Here is a 19,514-nt window from a genome sequence, read left to right as displayed (position 1 = left end):
ACATGTCTGCAGAGAACCTAGTTTGGTAATCTGCTTAATAATATGTACCCTGTTAGTAGTCAGTAACTTGCTAAAGGAAACTACAACAGGACAGAGCATCCTCTTAAAGTTGACATGCTGTCTTTAGACACTATAGGACTCTGCTTTTGGTAACAGTAGGCCTGATAATATAAATATAGTACAGCAGTAAAACTTTGTGTGGTCGGGAATGTAAAAACCGACAAGAGGGACAGCAGGGGGCAGCTGTAACTAACTGTACCCGACCCGGAACTTTGAATTGATTAATTTTCTACTTGGAAAGTTGGAGTAACATTGGAGATTAGTACAGGCAGCACGAGTGTTTCCCTAAGTATGTAAATTTTCAAAATAAAAGCGCCGTATATCTAATTTTAGATAATTATTTATTTCCGGTGTTAAACGTAGGGTATAATCTTTCGTAGATGGATATGTGTGGAAATAAATCTCATGAAATGTTTTCTTAAAAAATATTTCCACGCAAATACTAATACTCAAAGAGATCAAATACATCCGACACAAGTGGTTTTATTTGGAAAGCCATAACCGGAAACCCTTCGTCTAAATGTGGCTAAGACGCATCATCGCCTCAACGACTCCAACCAACCCGGAACTTTTAAGTCAACTAATCACTGCTGAAAAGTTATTCCCCGGAGTTTCACCCTGTTTCAGTCCTCTTCAGATGTCTCTCTAAGCAAAGACCGGACTTCGCTCTGAAGGAAAAGAAAACAGCTGCAAATGTTTGTCGCCTCGACAGCGGCGGTTCCTGCAGGACAGTAGCCCTCGACTTGTTCAGCCCAGGTAGGACACAGCCTGAGGGGAAAAGCTCTGCAGCTAACTCTTAGTTCCGCCGCCACTCTTTACACTAGACTTCCCATCAGCTCTGTGTGACTGTTACCAGTTCAGGTGCTGTTTGGACACGTTTAACTAAAGTCCTCTTCAGTACGTGGAGGTTCAGGTAACTTTTTACAGCAGCACATGCCTCCGTGACACCGTCTGTAACTATCTGCAGGACATTTATCATAATTATATTAAGTTATATGCTCTCTTCTTGGAAAATTTAGTCAACCCACTAAATCGTAGCAGAAGCCTAAAGTCAGTCTGTGATATTAGTCCGGTCAATGGCATTAACATTACTCCTGTGTGTGCGCGCGCGCGTACCCTGTCAGGTTAGGAATTTCAGGCAGCTGAGCGCTTCCCCCTTCACGCACGCGCGCGCACACACTCACACACACACACTCACACACACTCACACTCAGGGGAGGGGGTCTGTCAGTCCAGGGGTTCTGCAGCCTAACAAAAGGTCTGGGTGTGCTTGTGGTTTTAAGCCTAATGAAGCAAACAGCTCAAATAAGAAAGCAGACACTAAGAGCTGGTCAACACAATGGAAATTTCACTTTAAATTTTTATAAACTTAAAGTGGAAAAAAAAATGTATGAGTCATTTATTTTGTCATATAAAGGAAACAAGTTCTCTGAGTGCAGATGACAGATATACATTCATGCCTAAATGAGATTTTCCTGTGTTGTAGCTGTGAAAACTTCCTGTTATGTAGTAACTGTCTTTTTATTAGACTGCTAATAATAGTGTCTCGATAGTCAAGTATATGGTTTCCCTTCAGTATAAAAGCATCTTGCTTTTGTCACGTTACATGCTCATAAAAACAGAAAAGTTGTTTATCGTAAGACCTAATAATTTATACATGTATATTTTTTTTAATATTCAATAATCTGTAACTTGATTATCTGCCTGGTCCATAAATGTAAGGCAGTTGTGAAAAATGCCTTAAACAATCCCTCAGTGTAAACGATGTCCTCAGACTGAGGAACCAGCAAATGTCCACACATCAGAACCAAGGATTTGGCATTTAAAATGGTTTCAAAATCAATAAATCATTATTTATATAAATATATACCTTTATACTAAATGCTTTTTATTAGCATGTTTGGATTATTGGTGGTTATTGATCAATAATGTTTTATTATGTTAACTGGGATTATTGCGTTGAAAGTAGTTTATCAACACCTTAACTTCTGTTTGAAAACAGAAACATACAGACAGTGCAGCTTCAGCGTCCATGTATTTAATTTAGAGGCCAACACCAACAGGTACGGACAGGTTCAGACACTGACTGACACGCACTTCAGTGGTTACCGTAACTCCTGTGGAGGCTGAGAACAACCTCCCCTCTCTCGTCTTCTTGATTAAGAAAAGGAAACATCAAATCATCAAATTCTACATTTTACTCATCCAGAGTGTTTGACATAACCGAGCTGAAGTGTACAACAACGGAAAATAATACATTTAGTGATTTTTGCCTCCAAGACTTAGAATTAGCTTCATGTCCACTTTTTAGACAGTTGGAAGGATCATATATTTATACATTTGAGGTTCTTAATCAGAACAGCTAAATTACTTTTATTCCCTGTGGAATCGTAAATACACTGTTCTAAGATGCAGCTGATTAAGAAGCTCTAAGTTTTACTGTGATCAGTGTAATGTGTGAATGTTATGGCAAAACAACATTACCTTTCTATTCACACTTTGTAGCGCACCCAAACCAATAATTTGGCATTCAGCCGACAGACACATTGACTCATTTATGGTTCGTCATTACACAGCCCAGGCAGACACTCTGCTTAAAACCCACAGGCAGCCGTTGTTGGTGCCAAAGACATGATATGCCATTACTCAGAGTTTGCCATTGAATTTGCTGAGTCACAACCATCAAACCTGCATTCCCCAAATCTCTCTAAGATTTAGACCAGTGTAGGCTGGTTGCAGCCTTAATAACTGCTTGTTATTAGATGAAGAGAAGTTCAGCATCAGCACAACACCATCGTGCTAGAATGACTTAGCACCTTAAATTATCCAAGAAAAATTGAATTATGTTGTATTGTTTCGATCAAAATAAGCAGAATTCCAGCCTAAGTCTTCCATGCATCATTCCCATTTCATACCTATGTTGACAGCATTCTTTGTCAGGAAAGATGCGGCCGCAGGGTGAGTGACGTGAAAGGATAGTAAAGGTGAGTGTTTGGTTTAACAGGACTATCGCTTTGCGACCTTACATAAACTGTGAGCTCTTTCTTTTGAGAGTGGAGCAAAGCTGTATGAGTAATCCAAGAGACCAGGCAGAGGGCGGGGGTTATTAATCACACTTAACACAAGCAGGCACAAGCTCAGAGTCTCCTCTTTCATCATGAGCTCATGAATGTACAGAAGAATTTAGATCCAGCAGTATTGTTTCCATGTGCTGAGAGCGAGGGAGAGGCAGAGAGGGATACGGAGGGAAGGGGGAAGGGTTGGAAGCACAACAAGAACGTCTTCTGTATCCTCTGGGAATGCTGTCTGAAGGCTGAGGAAGTGTGAACGATGTGTGTGCGTGTGAGTTGGAAAGGGAAGAGGGAACAATCCATAGTGCATGTATAGACTGTATTTAGCCCTCCGAGCTTTACTCTATACACCGTAGATACGCAGCGGAAGAGGAACACAGTGTTCTTCAATTTCAAATTGAAAGTGATCTTTGACTACCACAAGCCATTCATGTGTCAAACAGGCTTATCACCTCTCGGGTTGCTTAGATTTAAATTCATCACAGCTTAAAATCTGAATTATTGTTCAGTTTGACACATCAGCAAGCCCACGTTTTTTAGTAAAATTAGAATCTTTGAAATGAACCAAATGATTGTTCAGTTCTTTGTGGCCTAAACCCACATTGTTGTTGATGTGTTAAATGATCACTATTCTCTTTACCCATTTTGAAGCTTTTTTTTTTTGTTTTTTGTTTTTTTTTTTAAGGTTTTTGGCTAAGCCACAGCTTTTAAGTGTGAAATTTTAATTGAAATTGAAACAAACTCAATTTCATTTTGTGTGTTGTTTTCACATAGTTCTCTTTGTCAAAACTAGTTCCTATTTGCCAGACACTAGCAGAGACTGTGGCGTGTCAGTACAGACATGCACTGTATATAATGTGATTACACGTTTTCATCTTTTTCCATTATCAACAGGTAGAGAGTGGTGGTGTCAAGAGGTGCCAAAATGCCACAGCAAAAGGACATAGTGAAGATAGCCATCCAGATGCCTGGGGCCTATCCACAGCTTATACAACTGGACCAGGTAATACACATACACAAACGCTCACACACACACATGCACAACTCTAAACACGTCTTTTAAAGTCCAAATACCAGTTAAAGAGAGATGAAGTAGATCCTCTATCGCTTTGGTTATGAATAAGTACATATATTATGTAGATATATAGTCTGTTCCCAGACCTTGCTTCAGCTGGATGCCATATGGTCTGAACTACCATGGGAATTTCTTGTTCTTAGCTTCGCCTTTTCTGGCAGTACTTCCGCTCGGTCTGCTTGTGTTGATCATGGTAGGCCCACAGACCACAGAGATGACCTCACCCTGACCTTAAAGTGATATGTCAGATGACTTTGGCTGCTATGAGTTTAATTTCTATAGTAGCCCAGGAGTTCAGTGGTTTGAGACAGACGTCTGCCACAGCACTGTGGCTCACAACACGCACGCAAAATTAACCACCAACGGCAAAACATATGTTCAGTGTGCGGGCACAACTTCCCTGTTCACTCTCGTGTTACTTCTAAACCGCAGCAGCATGGATTGAACTGGCTGCATGATGTATAGTTGGTAAAGTCAGGTCTGAGATGACTTGGTTCAGTCATCTCATCAAAAGATGTTGCATTATCTCATAGATATATTTCTTTCTGGCCTGTGTCCAGCAGCATTGAGTGCCAGTTGGGGAAACAAGTAATATACAGATTAATTTGCTTTTGTTGTGATATTGCAGATCATTTTCCATGTAGTTTATCAGTCCAGAAACCAAATGATGAAGACGATAACCCAAAAAAAGTTTTTGGATTACTGTGTGATATGTGTGCTTTTTAGGTCACCACTATACCCGCTTCCTTATCAGTGTGGTATGAGAGAGAGTTATTTAAAATAGCTTAACAATGTTGACTGCAGTGAACATGATAAATCTCTGTGTTGTCATTTAGCAGCTTCTAGTTAGACTATCAGCTTTTTAGCTTTGCGTGTTATTCATTCTCTTTGCTGCACCCTGACGGAGTGCAATATTAAATAAATTCAAGTACTGTTATTAAATATATAAGAATAAGTTATTTGTGAAATAATTAAAGAAATTATTACCAGTACTGTGTTTATGTACAGCATCAGCCTCTAGTTGGTTTTTATTCAGCATGAGTTTGACCTTTGACTAGCATTTGCTAAGTTTGCTGGCTGAAGTCGTAATAGCAGCAGCTGATGAGCCTGCGAACTTAAGAGTGAGAGAGCAGTTACACCACCACTGTCAGAAAAAGTGACATGAATAAAAAAGAGACAATTTTAAAAATCTATAGCGGGAAAAAAAAAGAAATCCAATGTAGATTGATGAAATCAAATTTCAGAAATGAGTGCGTTTTAATTTCTTTAGTAATTTAGCACAATTTTGATTGACTTAATTAATATGATTATTCCATCCATCCACCCATTCTCTATACCTCTTACCCTATCAGTGGTTGCAGAGGGAGCATGAGCTGATCCCAGCTGACTTGGGAGAACATGCAGAAGAAACAAGAAACACAAAAAGGCCCTGGGTCAACCTGAGAGAGGATTATTTCATAATGTCCATAATGTCTTTTTTTTTTTAAATGTAATAACACTTTGGGTTTCAACACACACCCAGTGGTTTTCTGTCTTTTTCTTTACCAGACATGCTGGTGAGGAAGTTTTCCATGCGTTTCCCAGAAACTTTGGGGAAGTTCTCTTTGCGCAACACCCTATGCATGAGTTATAGTTTAACTATACTAGACAGCAGACGTGTAAATTGTTCTCAGTCACATACTGTACTTACTAGACTAGTAATTGCAGCAGTTAGAAAATGTAGTAAAACTGAAACTGGAATGAACACAGATCGCAGTTTCACCAATTTTCAAGCCCCAACACCTCAGCCTCATGTCTATTTTCATGACTCTGTGTTGTAAACAGTGTATGTCTGTTCTCAACTCGAAATATGTTTATTTTAGATCCCAACCAATCCTGTCAGCTCCCACAAATCCCTCAAACGCTTCTCATTGGCTCTGCCATCTTCATTAAGCACATCTGATTGGTCGACCTTCTTGGCTGCCACTAATAACAGACTGTCCACCACAGAACCCAAAGACATTTTGATTGGTTGACCACAGGGCTGACCACTAATAGCAGGATAGCTGAGAGGCAGACATGGAAGTAGTCTGGCTTTTATTTACGTACAAAGAGGGATCTGGGCACTGAGGGGAACATTGTTCAGAAAGCGTTGGGGAGCTCTAGGATTTCCTCTTCTCAGCAAACAAGGTTTGCAGCCAACAAGAATAGCTGTGGTGCCACAATCCCATAACGGCTTGTTATTACTGAAGCATGTACCCAGCTCCCTGACAGAAAATACTTACATAGTACTCTGTTAAGTCCAGCAACCCATGTGTATACAATACAACAGGTGTGTGTTTTATATTGTGTAAATGTATTTGCCTAATGTGTGTATGGTAATATCTTATACATGCAATAATTTTGTCTTTATCCAGAAAAAGCCTCTGTCTGCTGTAATAAAGGAGGTGTGTGATGGGTAAGTAGATGATGTTTCTTCTCTGTAGTATTATTTGACACCATTATCTTTCAACTTTTTAGTTCCCTTGAGAACTAATATCAGTGTTTCTGTGTGTGTAGCTGGAATCTCCCTGGTCCTGAGAACTACGCTCTGCAGTACGCTGATGGAGTGCAGACCTACATTACTGAATCTGTGAGTCACATCTACATACAAATTGGTGCAAATCTTTATCTACACCAGGGAATCATCTAAGTAAATGTCTGAACACATTATCTAAACCAAAGAGCCACAGTCCTGAGTCAGCCCTTCACATGTTTCTCTGTTTTAGATGTAAATTTGTTATGTTAGAGCACTTTGTCAGCTCTTTGTGATCTCTGTCTACTTTTGGGTATATTTCTCTTGAATCCCAAAAATATATTTCAGTACTTGACTTAAGATGGATTCCAGGTACACAATATAATGAATGCTATTAAAAATGAGTGTGAGACCAAAAAAGCACAAGGCAGTGGGAGAGAAAGAAAAGGAAAAAGAGAAAAGCAGCTGAAACTACCCTTAGTTTCTTGGTGTCAAGTGACTGTTTAAATTGGTTGATCCTGGAAGCCCTCACCCTCTTTTGAGGTGAAGGGAGAACTGTAGAAGTCATTACAATGCCATCCAAGAAATGCAGAGAGAGAGATGCTTTTTTATATTAGTACACATATTAGAGTATTAGAGACTAAGAAAGTGCTGCTTTTAGGATGTAAAACACAGACTTTTACTTTTTGTTCTGCTAGTGTTGGTATCAGGATGCTAACTTCCACACTTTAAAGTTAGTGGGTATAGTGGAAAATCTATTGTATGAGCTATATGAAGATTTTTTTGTAGCTAAATGCAGCTTATTTATTTAACAGCAGCTTCTTGTTGAATGTATAGAGCACGCCTTACAGTGTAGGAATGGGATTATTTCAGCTTTCAACAGTAATTTGATTAGGATTTATCTATGCAAAGAGACACTTGAGGATTGTGGTACCATGTGCCTGTGCAAACACTTACCATAGTTGGATTAGAATAAGTCAAAAAACTCCTGGTTAATCTACACCAAAAGCTTGATGTATTTTCAGGTGGAATTATGCAACTTTATAAAGTGAAACTAAGCCTTTTTAAACTTGAATGACAAACTTAACATGTTGGGCGTGGTATTTGTGAAGGTCAGCAAAAGTGAAAATGTGATGGCAGAAGTGCAAGCTCAGTAAAGATGTGAATATTGAATCTGTTCTGAATGCATCTACTGGTAACATTTGTGTTCTTGCACATGTACATACTGTCTTACCATAAATTGAAGAGCCTACCAGGGGATGATGCTGAAAATCATCATCGGCTAGAAGCTAGACTCTGTATATATTGCATCTGTTGTATTTGGGTTTTCCTCTTTAGTAATGTTTATCTTTCTGCAGCTTTCACGCAAAATTTGACTCCCACGTACTCACACTAAACCATTATTTATGTTGAATCGAATAGTATTGTTCACATCTTCCAGTTCCAGCTCATGCTGTTCTTAATGCCCTGTGGTTTCTGTCTTTTACTGTCTGTCAATACTAATAATTCATAAACTTTTCTCCAGTATAAAGGACCATGTTTGCTTCAGTGCTTTTTCTATTGGTTACTGTGCCATTAATGTCTGTGTGTCCATAGGTCAGCACAGGTCATATAACTCTTCTCTGTAATTTTTGTAATGTGTGTGTGTGTGTGTATCTGTCAAATGTATTACCCTCCATGTGTGTTACTTGCTCTGTCTTACGGTCTAATTGCCATTCTATATGTATTCTTTCTCCTGCATAAATGTGCATGTTTGTTTGTGTTATGCAGAATCGTTTGGACATCAAGAATGGCTGCATTCTACGTCTGACCAAGGCACCGGTGAGTCTGCAACCAGCAGGCTCTAAGCCAAGTTCCTCTTTTACCTCCCTCTTTTCACATTCTTCCAGCCCTCAGTCTCTCATACTTTGTCACATTTTCATTGCATTCTGCAAATTCTGGTTCTGCAGAATCAGCTACATGAGCCAACGATAAAATAACTCAGTGCTGATCTGTCACTACCACTGCAAATAGCTGGGTTTAAACAATATTATCATGAACAGCTAGGAAAAAAGAAAATTGAGTGTGGTGAGCATGTGTTTGTTTTTTGTGTGTTTTGTTAATGATGGTGAACACAGGGTCGGTGTGCAGAGGACTTGTTCAGGGGCATCCAGAGCTCAGACTCAGGTGTCCGCTGTGAATCACTGAAGGAACTGGCGAGCGTCTCCACAGATGTGACCTTTGCTCAGGAGTTCATCAGCCGAGACGGACATCTCTTATTAGTCAAGATAGTAGAGGAATCTAATGAGTTAGTACTGTGTGTGTGTGTGCGCGTGCGTGTGTGTGTGTGTGTGTGTGTGTGTGTGTGTGTGTGTGTGTGTGTGCGCGCGCGTGCGTGCGTGCATGTGCATGTCCATGTGCTTGCATATTTTCCTTGGATGGGGTGGAATGCTATTCCTCAGGTATCAGTGCTGGAGAGTGAAGTGCACATGTAGCAGCATATCCTACTGAGCTAAACCAGTATAGAAAATTGAGGCGTGTACCAGCAGAACATAAGGCTATATATTATCCAAAGACATGTTTCTATCCATTCATCCTTGATACTTTCACTTTTGCTTAAAGTTAAATAAAGTTGAAAAGTTTACATGATCACGGACAAGACTGACTCACTTTACTGTAGCTTGTAGGGGCAGCACAGCAAAATTAATCACAAATGCTCTGTGACATGATACAAATGTTGTAGAGTGCATTAGTATAACTATTTAGTCTTTAAGCCAGTTACTGAATCATTGAAAGGGTTGCACACAGATATCTCAATGCTATTTATGTATGTGTGTGAATGCATTTTACTGTACTATCTGTGTGTAAATGTACGTAATATTTCTTTCTGTGTGTCTGTGTTATTATTCAGGAGTAATGTAATCATGACTCACACACTGGTAGGCTTCATGGAACTGATGGATCATGGGATAGTTTCTTGGGAGAACCTCTCATCTGTCTTCATCAAAAAGGTGCCATATCTGCCCCTACCCTCCTGCGCTTTTTGTCACAGGTGGTGTTTCTCAATGATTATTGCTGTAGTCTCTCATTCACACCCTTTTCTCCATTGTTCTTCTTCAGATTGCCAGCTTCGTCAATGCCAAGCCGACTGATGCATCAATACAGCAGGTGTCCTTGGACATCCTGGAGAGCATGGTGCTAAGTAGCCACAGTCTCTTCCTGCAGGTCAAACAGGAAATCACAATGGAGAGGCTTATTGCTCACCTCCAGGTGTAAGTAGGACATAGATATTGGCTCATGCTTAGAAGCTGATCATAGATTCACTGGATATAGAATTCTTAGACTTTGCATAGACAGTGTCTTATTTTATAAAAATAAAAAAAGTTTAGTAGATTAAAGACAGAAAATTGAATTGCAACCTTTAAAGCACGGTGCCCAGCCCATTGTCCTCAAGAATCACTGTCCTGCTTGTTTTCCATCTATCTCTGCCCTACCCTCTGCTGATCACCTGGATCAGGTGTGTTCTGTCAATTAGAACCTGGAAGATACCAATTCATGTCTTTCCCCATTCCACCCTCATCTGAGATGGTATCTTCCAGCTTGCGACTGACTGAACACACTTGATCAGACAATCAGCAGTGGGAATGGGCATGGATAGTTGGAAAACCATCAGGACAGTGACCCTAGAGGAACATGAGACATGAGTTGCCCACTTCTGCTTTAAAGCAACATTTTTGATCTTATTGATTTTATCTTCATAAACTAACCCTTACCTTAAAGATTATTGTGTGTATATGTCATGTTTGTCTTTCCTCTCTCTGATATTATGATACAATGTTTTTAAAGGACGAATCAGCAGATACAGACCAAAGCCATGGCCCTGCTTATGGCCCTACTACAGACAGCAGGAGAGGCAGACAGACAGGTGATGATGGTTCTTGATTTCTGATGCTGCTACTTGTTTGTCTATCTGTAAAAATTTAGACAAAATAGATTGTAACCAGATTGTCTGTTTTTCCCAAAAAGCTGTCCCGGCTGCAGTACATCAATATGAACTGTGCATACTTCAGTTTATTGTAGCAGTTTTCCATTTTCTGTCAGCTTAACTTCTGACTATGTGACATTAGTGCACTAATGGGAACCTCTCACAATCCAGGCTGCAAGTGGCATGCATGCACATTATTACTGTACATACAAGCCAGGGGCACAGTATCTGCGAGGCAGCAGGAAATTAACATATCTAATTCTGTCTGGTCATCTCAGCTTTTCTGCTGACAGTTGAGGCTTTCTCTCCCTCTGCTCAGTTCCTACTCATCTCTCATTGTACGGAAACAGTTCCCTCATTCAGCCCTCCATCTCTTTTTTTTTTTTTTTTTTTTTTTTTCCCCAGACTTTCTTTCTTACTCACATTCAGACACACTTCCTCTCTTTTACAGTAAGTCAACAGATCCACCCTTCTTATCAGTCTGACCAATCTGAGTTCTGAACAAAATGACGTAGAGTCAGAGATGCATGTACCAGCAACTGGTTTCCTTGTCGAGGTCAAAGTCCTACACAGGCTCACTGCCACCCCGCCCACTCTTCTCTTACTGACACTATATCGCCACCTCATGTTAGCACTGTGCCATTGCACCAACAATTGTGCTCACTTTGTTCTCTGTTTTCTCCTTCCCAGGAAATGTTTGCATTCCTGAATAAGAAGAATCTCCGTCAGTACATTTATAAGGTAAATTATATTATAGTTACATTGTCATCTCATATTGTTTTCAGCTCTGTGATTACTGTTATGAAAGAGGATCTCATTGTTGTCCAGTTGAATGTGAATAAACCATTATTTTGGCATGATGGGGACATTGAAGAGTGTATTTGTTGCAGAACATCATCCATAGTTCTGGTTCAGTCCAGGACGAGATGGCCCACTACCTCTATGTCCTACAGTCAGTTACTTTAAATCACCTGGAGCCTCGCATGAGGACACCTCTGGACTGTTGCAGCCAGGTAAGCTATAACAGGAGGAGCGCAACCTGTGCTGCTGCTGAGTATTTGTCTGACTTTAACAGTGTAGGTATTAGATTATTTAATTTCTGAATCCTGTTCTGAACCTTAAATTGCTCACTACAAAAATTCAGTAATTACCCAGTGATCATAGATCTTTATGGGCATTAAGTGAAATTTTGTTTGTTTATGCTTCTGGGCTTATCTGATAATCTTTCACCTGACTGGGTAATAAACAATGTATAACATTCTTAGTTTGAAACTGTCAGCTACACCAGATGAACACTTTCCATGGTAAAAATACCAGTGCTAATTGTCTGTTGGGTCAGAGCGCAGCAGATTGAAACATTTAAGCAAAGTAAGAAATTATCGGTCATGTATCTTTCTCCTCCACCTGTGACTCCAGGAGCAGAGAGACATCCTTCATGGTTTGCGGCAGGCGGCGTTTGAGACAGAAAGTGAGGGCGGACTGACTAATGAGAGACGACGATCACTCTGCGCTAAAGAGTTCAAGAAGTTGGGATTCTCTGTAAGTGTTTACTGTCAGAACATATTCTCTAATGTCTAACTTTTATCATATTACTCTGGGGTAGTATTCATCTTCATATGTCTTGGACCCTTTCATTTCAGAACAACAGTAACCCTGGTCAGGACTTGGTGAGGACACCTCCTGGTCTTTTAGCTTTGGACACCATGTTTTATTTTGCCACACGCTATCCTGATGCCTACAACAGGGTGAGCCTGATTTGCCTCTCATTTATTCAATATGAGATCACAAAGTGATGCTAATACATGATGAACATGTGAAGTAATCCACTAAAATGAATAATAAGTTTAAGTGGTGGCTTGTTTTGCTTTGCTCTGTGTTAGCACCATGATGGAGGCTTTATTTTAGATAACTTTTTATTTGCAATTTGTTCCCCTCTACCAGTTTGTTCTGGAGAACAGCAGTAGGGAGGACAAACACGGGTGCCCGTTTGCCAGGAGCAGCATACAGCTCACACTCATCCTGTGTGAAATTCTTCGTATCGGAGAGCCACGTAAGTTAACGTCAAAGCTGCCGCTGTCAAATACATATAACCTCTGGTGAGATCTCCAAAACTGAGAATCTTTGCTATTTTGATTCTCCATCCCTTGCCCTGGTCAGCCTCAGAGACAGGATCTGACTACCACCCCATCTTCTTCAGTCAGGATCGGCTGTTGGAGGAGCTTTTTTGTGTCTGCATTCAGCTACTCAACAAGACCTGGAAGGAGATGAGAGCCACACAGGAGGACTTTGACAAGGTACAACAGCCTAGCTTCTCATAGCATAGCATAGCATAGTTGCTTCATGTTAGTGCGTCCGGTTTTATTTGAGATATTCATTCAATTGTGAATGGATATCTCAAAATCCATTCAGGTCAGTGTTGTCCACTATAGCCATACTGTTAAATAAAGATGACATTTGTGATCCTCTAAGGAAGCTAAAGGAGGAGGACATAGCTAAAGCTTTTGTGGTCAACAAACCAGACTATTTTGTTCTGATGGGTGTGTGTGAGGAGAAGTGTGTGTGTGTGTGTGTGTGTGTGAGGAGGAGTGTGTGAGTGAGAGAGAATTGAACCAATATCTGCAGATTATCGCTTTGCTAAGGAGGACTATTATGCTCTACATTCTTTGCCAGACTAACAAATAACTGTTTAGGCACTGGCCCAGTGGCGCATGGCTGTTGCTGTGTGTATAAAAAGATGACACAGGGTGTTTCAGAGGCAAGCATGCTATGGGCAGAACTGACCTGTTTGCTGCAAATCCTGAAAACAGATCCTGTGACTGAGCAAAACTGTACTTCCCATGGGGTACCTAGAATCCAGAGCACCATTATATTGAACAGTCCCAACTCAAATACAGGGAAACTGTGAAATACTGTTGAAATCAGTCATCGTCCTGTGTCTTACCACTGTTTCACAGTTTTAGTTTGTGGTGGTTGTTGCAACAAAGTGTTGATTTCATCAGTCTGTGGTCAAATCCTTGAGCTGTTAATTTCTATCTTGCTCAGTAGCATCATGAATCATCTAAAAACAGAGCCTTAAAAACTCTGTCAAATTTATCTCAGCTTATATGTGTCTAGGCAAGTGTCTGAAGTTCAATTGTTAATCAGTCTGAAAATCTTATTCAAACAGTATAAAATTTAACAAAAGTGCAAGCAAACTAGGCCTATCAGGCCTGTTTTACACAGAGAAATTTACTCAAATGAAGTCCTTTTGAATACCATTTTGTGGTTGGTTTGGCTGTTTGGGCACTTTGTACTTTCATGACTTTGTATAGGTTCATTCTTATGCTAACTATCCTCAATCTGCCCCCATGGACAGCATTGTAAATGACCTTACAACCACAACGTAGTACTAGGTTGAATCAAGCCTTGAGCAGCGGGGTCTTGTCTGGGAGAAATATTAAGAATCCAGCTATACTGAAAGAAAGATTGGCAGAGCTTTTGTCCTCAGCTTCATTTCAACATCACACACAGCTGTTCGGCCTTAACAAAGTGCCCTCTTGATAGTCATAAAATTCAGTGACCTTTTGACCTCTCAGGAGTGGACCAGTGTCCTGAGTGCCAGGCCAGCAGACTGGCCTTTTGTTTTTGGCTACAGCCCTCCTACCCAGGGAGCTTTGGGGCAAGGACAAAGAGGCATTAGGTGGACAAAGAGAAGCGTGGTGAGTGGCAGAAACAGAGGAAGAAGGACAAGGTATGAGGAAAACAAAACGCCCAGGACATCAGCAGTAATTACACAACAGAGGGAACATAAAACCTCTGGAAACAATACGAGAGTGGGATAATGAGTATTGAACTGGAGGGAGCAGAGTGGAAGAGAGACCAAAGGAAAAAAGAGTTGGTGGTGTCGTATGTGATGTTGTTAAATTAGGTTTCGCTATTCAGAGAATGAAAGTATTTGTGTTGGTGGATGTGAGTGAGGCTGCTCCGTGAACACACAACCACACACACCCCCCATCCAATCATGTGAATCTATTTGTGTAGTTCTGTACACCCTCTCCGATAAAGGCCATCCTCCACAAGCACACAGTTAGCATACATGCCCATGCTGCAGGGTTTTCGGGAACAGAGACAGCTGCCAGTCATCACTCCTATTGGCTAGTTCAGCGAAATGACAGGGGGGCTGGACAGGGAGGGTGACTGCTTGTGTGTGTGTGTGTGTGTGTGTACCAAACACCCACAGGCCTGCACCTCCCCTGTCATGTAGGTGGTCAGTCTCTCTCATGTTCACTGCTTGTCATCTTCATCACATTTCTGATTGTTGTTTATGGGTGGAGTTTGGATTGGGATCAGAGAAACATTGTCACATAAAATCAGCTCAGCAGAATAGAAGATGGAGGTAAGATTGGGTTTTTTGTGTTTTCTTGATGCACTGATGTTCTGAATTACTGATTACTTAGATATCAACTGTTTTAGAAATAATTTATAGCATGAGAGTGAAAATGACATAACGATGTGAGGAGGTTGTCTGAAGTTTGTGTCATGTGAAAGTTGTTGGACACTGATAATATTTTAGCTTCAGCATGCAGTAACTGTGAAACACTAGTCACTTGTTTTGTGTCCCTGCATGTTCACACAATATAAAATGACAGTGTGGCTTTTACTGTCTGCATTTTTTAGTGCTGATAGATGTGGTCACTGTCTGTGGTTGTAAATAGTCACATTAAACATTTTTGTCATATAAATTTTGCACTTCAGCCTTTAATTAATGTCTAACAGGGACATTTCTGAAATAGTATTCTCAGATTGACAGGATTGTGATTTCTATCTTTTGTTTTATGAGTTTCTGTTGCTGTATAATTAGAGTTACACTTTAGTCAGTGATAGTTCACATTCAGTCAAAGTGGGTGTGAACAGGAGTGATCTAGGACAGCAGTGTGTGTACAAACTGTGCCGGAGTTGGCTTGGTCTCTTAGCACTATAGATTTTTCGATTGATTTTCCACAGACGAGGTGCATATATTGAAGGGAGAGGTTTTACTCACGTGGAAACACACAGTTTGACCAAAGGCCTGACCTCCTGTCTCTGGGTAGCCAGAGTCACGCCTTGTCCCTGTGTATGAGCTTCAGTTTAACAAGTCATGCAGAAAACACAGATGGGTGTAGCAAACACTGGATCAGAGCTGTGTATTAGATTTTACATCAATAGTTATCAGCCAGTAATAAAGATGAACCCCATAACTGTTGACTAAAATAACCACCCATCTTGTCCACCAGTGATCGTACTGACTTTGCAGATGTTTGTTAATAAAGAGCAAACTCATCAATGACCAGCTCCTGTGTGGATGTGAGAGGAGGATATGTAGGGTTAGGATCAGATGATTGGACAGTATAAACCATGAGACAATTGATTCTTGAACTTAAAACTGATAACAAAAGTAGCCGTGAAAATTTATGAATAGATCTCATCCCATACGTGTGGTTTAGAAGTAATGAAAGAACGGGCAGGAAGTGAAGTAAGTTCTTTTCTGTCCAGCCACAGTCCTTGCTCTGGTCTAGTTAACACCATTTAAATATGATAACTGGATGTTTATCTACTTGTTGCCACATATTTTCTGTATTTCTGTATTTATTTTCTGTATTATGTTTGAAAAAAAAAAAAGATTTTCTTTGTCACAGCTTTGTCCTGGTCTGTGTCAGTTTTTGAGTATATAATGAAACTGTAAAGACCTCAGGACCTGCCATAAACCCCAAATATGATTACAGTCCACAAAACTAAACTAAAAAACTAAACTGAAATAGGTTCATCTAAAAGAAGAGGCAGCACATATGCAACTGTATGGCACCATCTCTTCATCTCCGTGTATTTGTCCCTAGGTGATGCAGGTGGTGAGGGAGCAGATCACCAGGACGTTGTCCAGTAAACCGACCTCACTGGAGCTCTTCAAGAACAAAGTTAACGCTCTCAACTACAGTGAGATCCTCAAACTGCGGCAGACAGAGCGGCTGCACCAGGAAGAGACACTTGCTTCACCTGTACTGTGAGTAGCAGAGTAGCAAAGTGTTTAGGGACTACCATGTCCCCTTCTATAGCTGAGCTACTAGTTTGGCTCCATGGTCCAAAAGGAAAATGACACTTAATGGCTTGAGTTTCTTGCTATTGCATTTTTTAAATGTAGAATAAATAAAGTAACACAGTATCTATAGTGTAACCTGTTCAGCTGCTTTCATCAAAACTGCAAGTAATTTCCACCCCTATGGAATCAGCTGTGACAGGTCAATTGTCATATTGTTGTTTATTATGCAGCACTGAGTGTAACTGTCATGCTGTCACATTTCTTGTCAGTGGATGTGCTGCCTGTGTGGTGGCCCCTTTTCTCATCAAGTTAATGATGAAGTTGGAATACTGATTATTATTCATGTAGTGCTAATTTGTTTTATTTAACCATGTGTGACTTTGGACTTTGTTAATCTTTGCTGTTTGGTTGTGAGTTTCCAACCACATCTCTAATTTGATGAGTTATTGATTCTGTGTTTCCAGGGAACTCAAAGAGCGCCTGAAGCCAGAGCTACTGGAGTTGATCCGCCAACAGAGACTCAACAGGCTGTGTCAGGGAACAATGTTTAGGAAGATCAGCAGCCGACGTAGACAGGGTGAGAAGCACGCACGGACACACCCGCAGTCACGTACAATTAAAAGACAGCAGACCTCTAACCTCTGTGATCTGCCATTTTAAATACAGATAAACTGTGGTATTGTCGCTTATCACCTAATCACAAAATGCTTCACTACGGTGATGTCGAGGAAGACACCGACAATCCGCCAATAGAAACACTGCAAGAAAAGAGTGAGTTGCAGCTGGATGAATGTGAAGCTTTACATCTTTTCAGTATTTAGGTTAATAAAAACATCTATAATGAAAAATATTCATGGCTGGTGCCCTGATCAATGGATCAGGTTGATTTCCTGTGTTCATTACTCTTCTCTATTTTCCTCCCCATCCTCCTCCTTCAGTTCCAGTGGCCGATATCAAAGGCCTCCTGACAGGAAAAGACTGTCCTCACATGAAAGAGAACAAAGGCAAACAAAACAAGGTCAGCAGTTCTTATCTTTTCAGATTATGGTCATGCTCAGTACACATGTTAATGTTTGTTTCTGTGTGTATTCCTGGGGGTATCCTGGCTTTAGGAGGTGTTGGACCTGGCATTCAGCATCACATATGATGTAGAAGAGTACAGTTTGAACTTCATTGCCCCCTCCAGAACTGATGTGAGTCTGGCACTGATTTCCAGGAATTGACTGGCAACATTCCTCTTTATTGCAGTTTCTTCCTTTCTGTTCTTATGTGATAGTGCACATTAGGAATATACAGTGTATTTACTGTCTTTCTTCCTCTGGCAGTTCTGCCTGTGGACAGATGGACTGAGTGTTCTCTTGGGTCGTGACATGAGTAGTGAATCCATGCGCAGCGAGCTGGAGATTCTTCTCTCCATGGAAATCAAACTTCGCCTTTTGGACCTGGAGAATGTCCCCATTCCTGAAAGCGCACCAGTCGTCCCCAAACCACCAAGCAACTACAACTTCTGCTACGACTTCAGCCAGGCTGAGCAGTAGTATGTATGTACAGGCCTGAGTGCAATTAGGATCTATGAATGTGTAAATATGTGTGTGTGTGTGTGTGTGTGTGCGCGCGCGTGCGTGTGTGGTGAGATTTGACCTGTGCATTCATATACTTACTCCTTAACCGATTTATAACCCTGACATTAGATTTTAATTCTGTGGCCTGGTCCTTTATATGAAAGTGAAACCACAAACAGAAGAAAACGTAGGGAGATTTGCATGTCAGTTAAAGTTGCTGTAGATTATCACTCCTCATTTGGGAAAGAAATATTTTCCTGTTCACGACCAGCTGACGTCCTCTCTTTTGTTCCTCACCTCACTTGTCTTTGGTTGTCTGGAGCCTCATCAGAGACTTGGATAAATGAAATTCTTGATCTTATATCATCACTCACATTATGGTACTTTTAAGTGTTTTATAATCAGTTTTATATTTCTAAATATATCTAAAATGATGTATTCTACATGAAATATTCCTGTATGGCTGTGTGATCAGTTAAGACCAAGATACATATTTCTTTGTGTCAGACTGCTTCTGCTAATTTGTGTAGTTTTCTTTTTTAAATGGGCATTAACTAGAACAAAGCGGTTTCTTAAGATGTGGCACATTAGACTCACTTTCAACATGCACCAGAATTGAGTGTGTTTTCAGTGGTGGATTTTTTGCTTAACTATATACTTGCAGGTACACGCTTTTGTTTGGATGCCATTGGTTTAATAATGATTACAATGGAGCAGAGATGCTTTTTATGACTTTTTTTTTTTTTTTATAGCCTGAAGGTCTGCCTAAAGTACCAAGCTGACTTTATTTCTTTTTGTTCTGAGGTGTACTAAGAAGCAATTGTACTGTAGCCCCAGTCAACTGTCTGAAAATGAGAGACCTGTAACAAGATTTATATTGAACCGGCAATCATCATGGTATGCAATGATCTTCAGTTTTTCCTCAACTGTCTTGGATCAAACTCTGAGATAACTTATATAAGGTACTTATTATGCAATGGAGGCAACATGCTCTGACTCCCTGACCATTCAGCGGTGACACCCGCAGCAGAATGGTCACAGGTCAGTAGTGTATCAGTTTTTTTTTTTGGGGGGGATTGGATTGTTTTCATTTCAGCACAGCGCATTCCTGACACACAGCCCTCTATGGTGGTATTGACTGAGTCATGCACTTTGGGTGAATTCACATGAATAAACAGTTTGGTTTATCCTGAGAAACAAACAACTCTGTGTCTTTCACTCTTAACATAGGAGCCA

The 19,514-nt window shown here is 40.5% G+C and overlaps 1 protein-coding gene across 2 annotated transcripts; it reads left to right on the top strand.

Annotated features, from left to right (window-relative positions):
- The first annotated feature begins 580 nt into the window (after positions 1-580).
- On the top strand, positions 581-19,408 carry elmo3 (engulfment and cell motility 3). 2 transcript variants are annotated; one of them, XM_026310819.2, is made up of 21 exons: positions 581-816; positions 4,030-4,134; positions 6,603-6,643; positions 6,745-6,817; positions 8,471-8,521; positions 8,818-8,987; positions 9,591-9,690; positions 9,800-9,951; positions 10,526-10,604; positions 11,355-11,405; positions 11,555-11,677; positions 12,081-12,203; positions 12,305-12,409; positions 12,606-12,714; positions 12,822-12,958; positions 16,517-16,680; positions 17,181-17,293; positions 17,383-17,487; positions 17,655-17,734; positions 17,829-17,909; positions 18,042-19,408. In XM_026310819.2, exons 2-21 carry the CDS (start codon positions 4,057-4,059, stop codon positions 18,252-18,254), a joined length of 2,148 nt encoding a protein of 715 aa, XP_026166604.1. In that variant the 5' UTR covers positions 581-816; positions 4,030-4,056; the 3' UTR covers positions 18,255-19,408. The 2 variants fall into 2 exon arrangements, with proteins under 2 accessions (XP_026166604.1, XP_026166605.1); XM_026310820.2 differs by having other exon boundaries at positions 4,026-4,134.
- The last annotated feature ends 106 nt before the right edge of the window (positions 19,409-19,514 follow it).

This window comes from Mastacembelus armatus, chromosome 6 (assembly GCF_900324485.2).
Source record: "Mastacembelus armatus chromosome 6, fMasArm1.2, whole genome shotgun sequence".
Classification (NCBI taxonomy): Eukaryota; Metazoa; Chordata; class Actinopteri; order Synbranchiformes; family Mastacembelidae; genus Mastacembelus; species Mastacembelus armatus.
The sequence above is the reverse complement of the archived record's forward strand: the minus strand, read 5'-3'. Positions and strand labels throughout refer to the sequence as shown.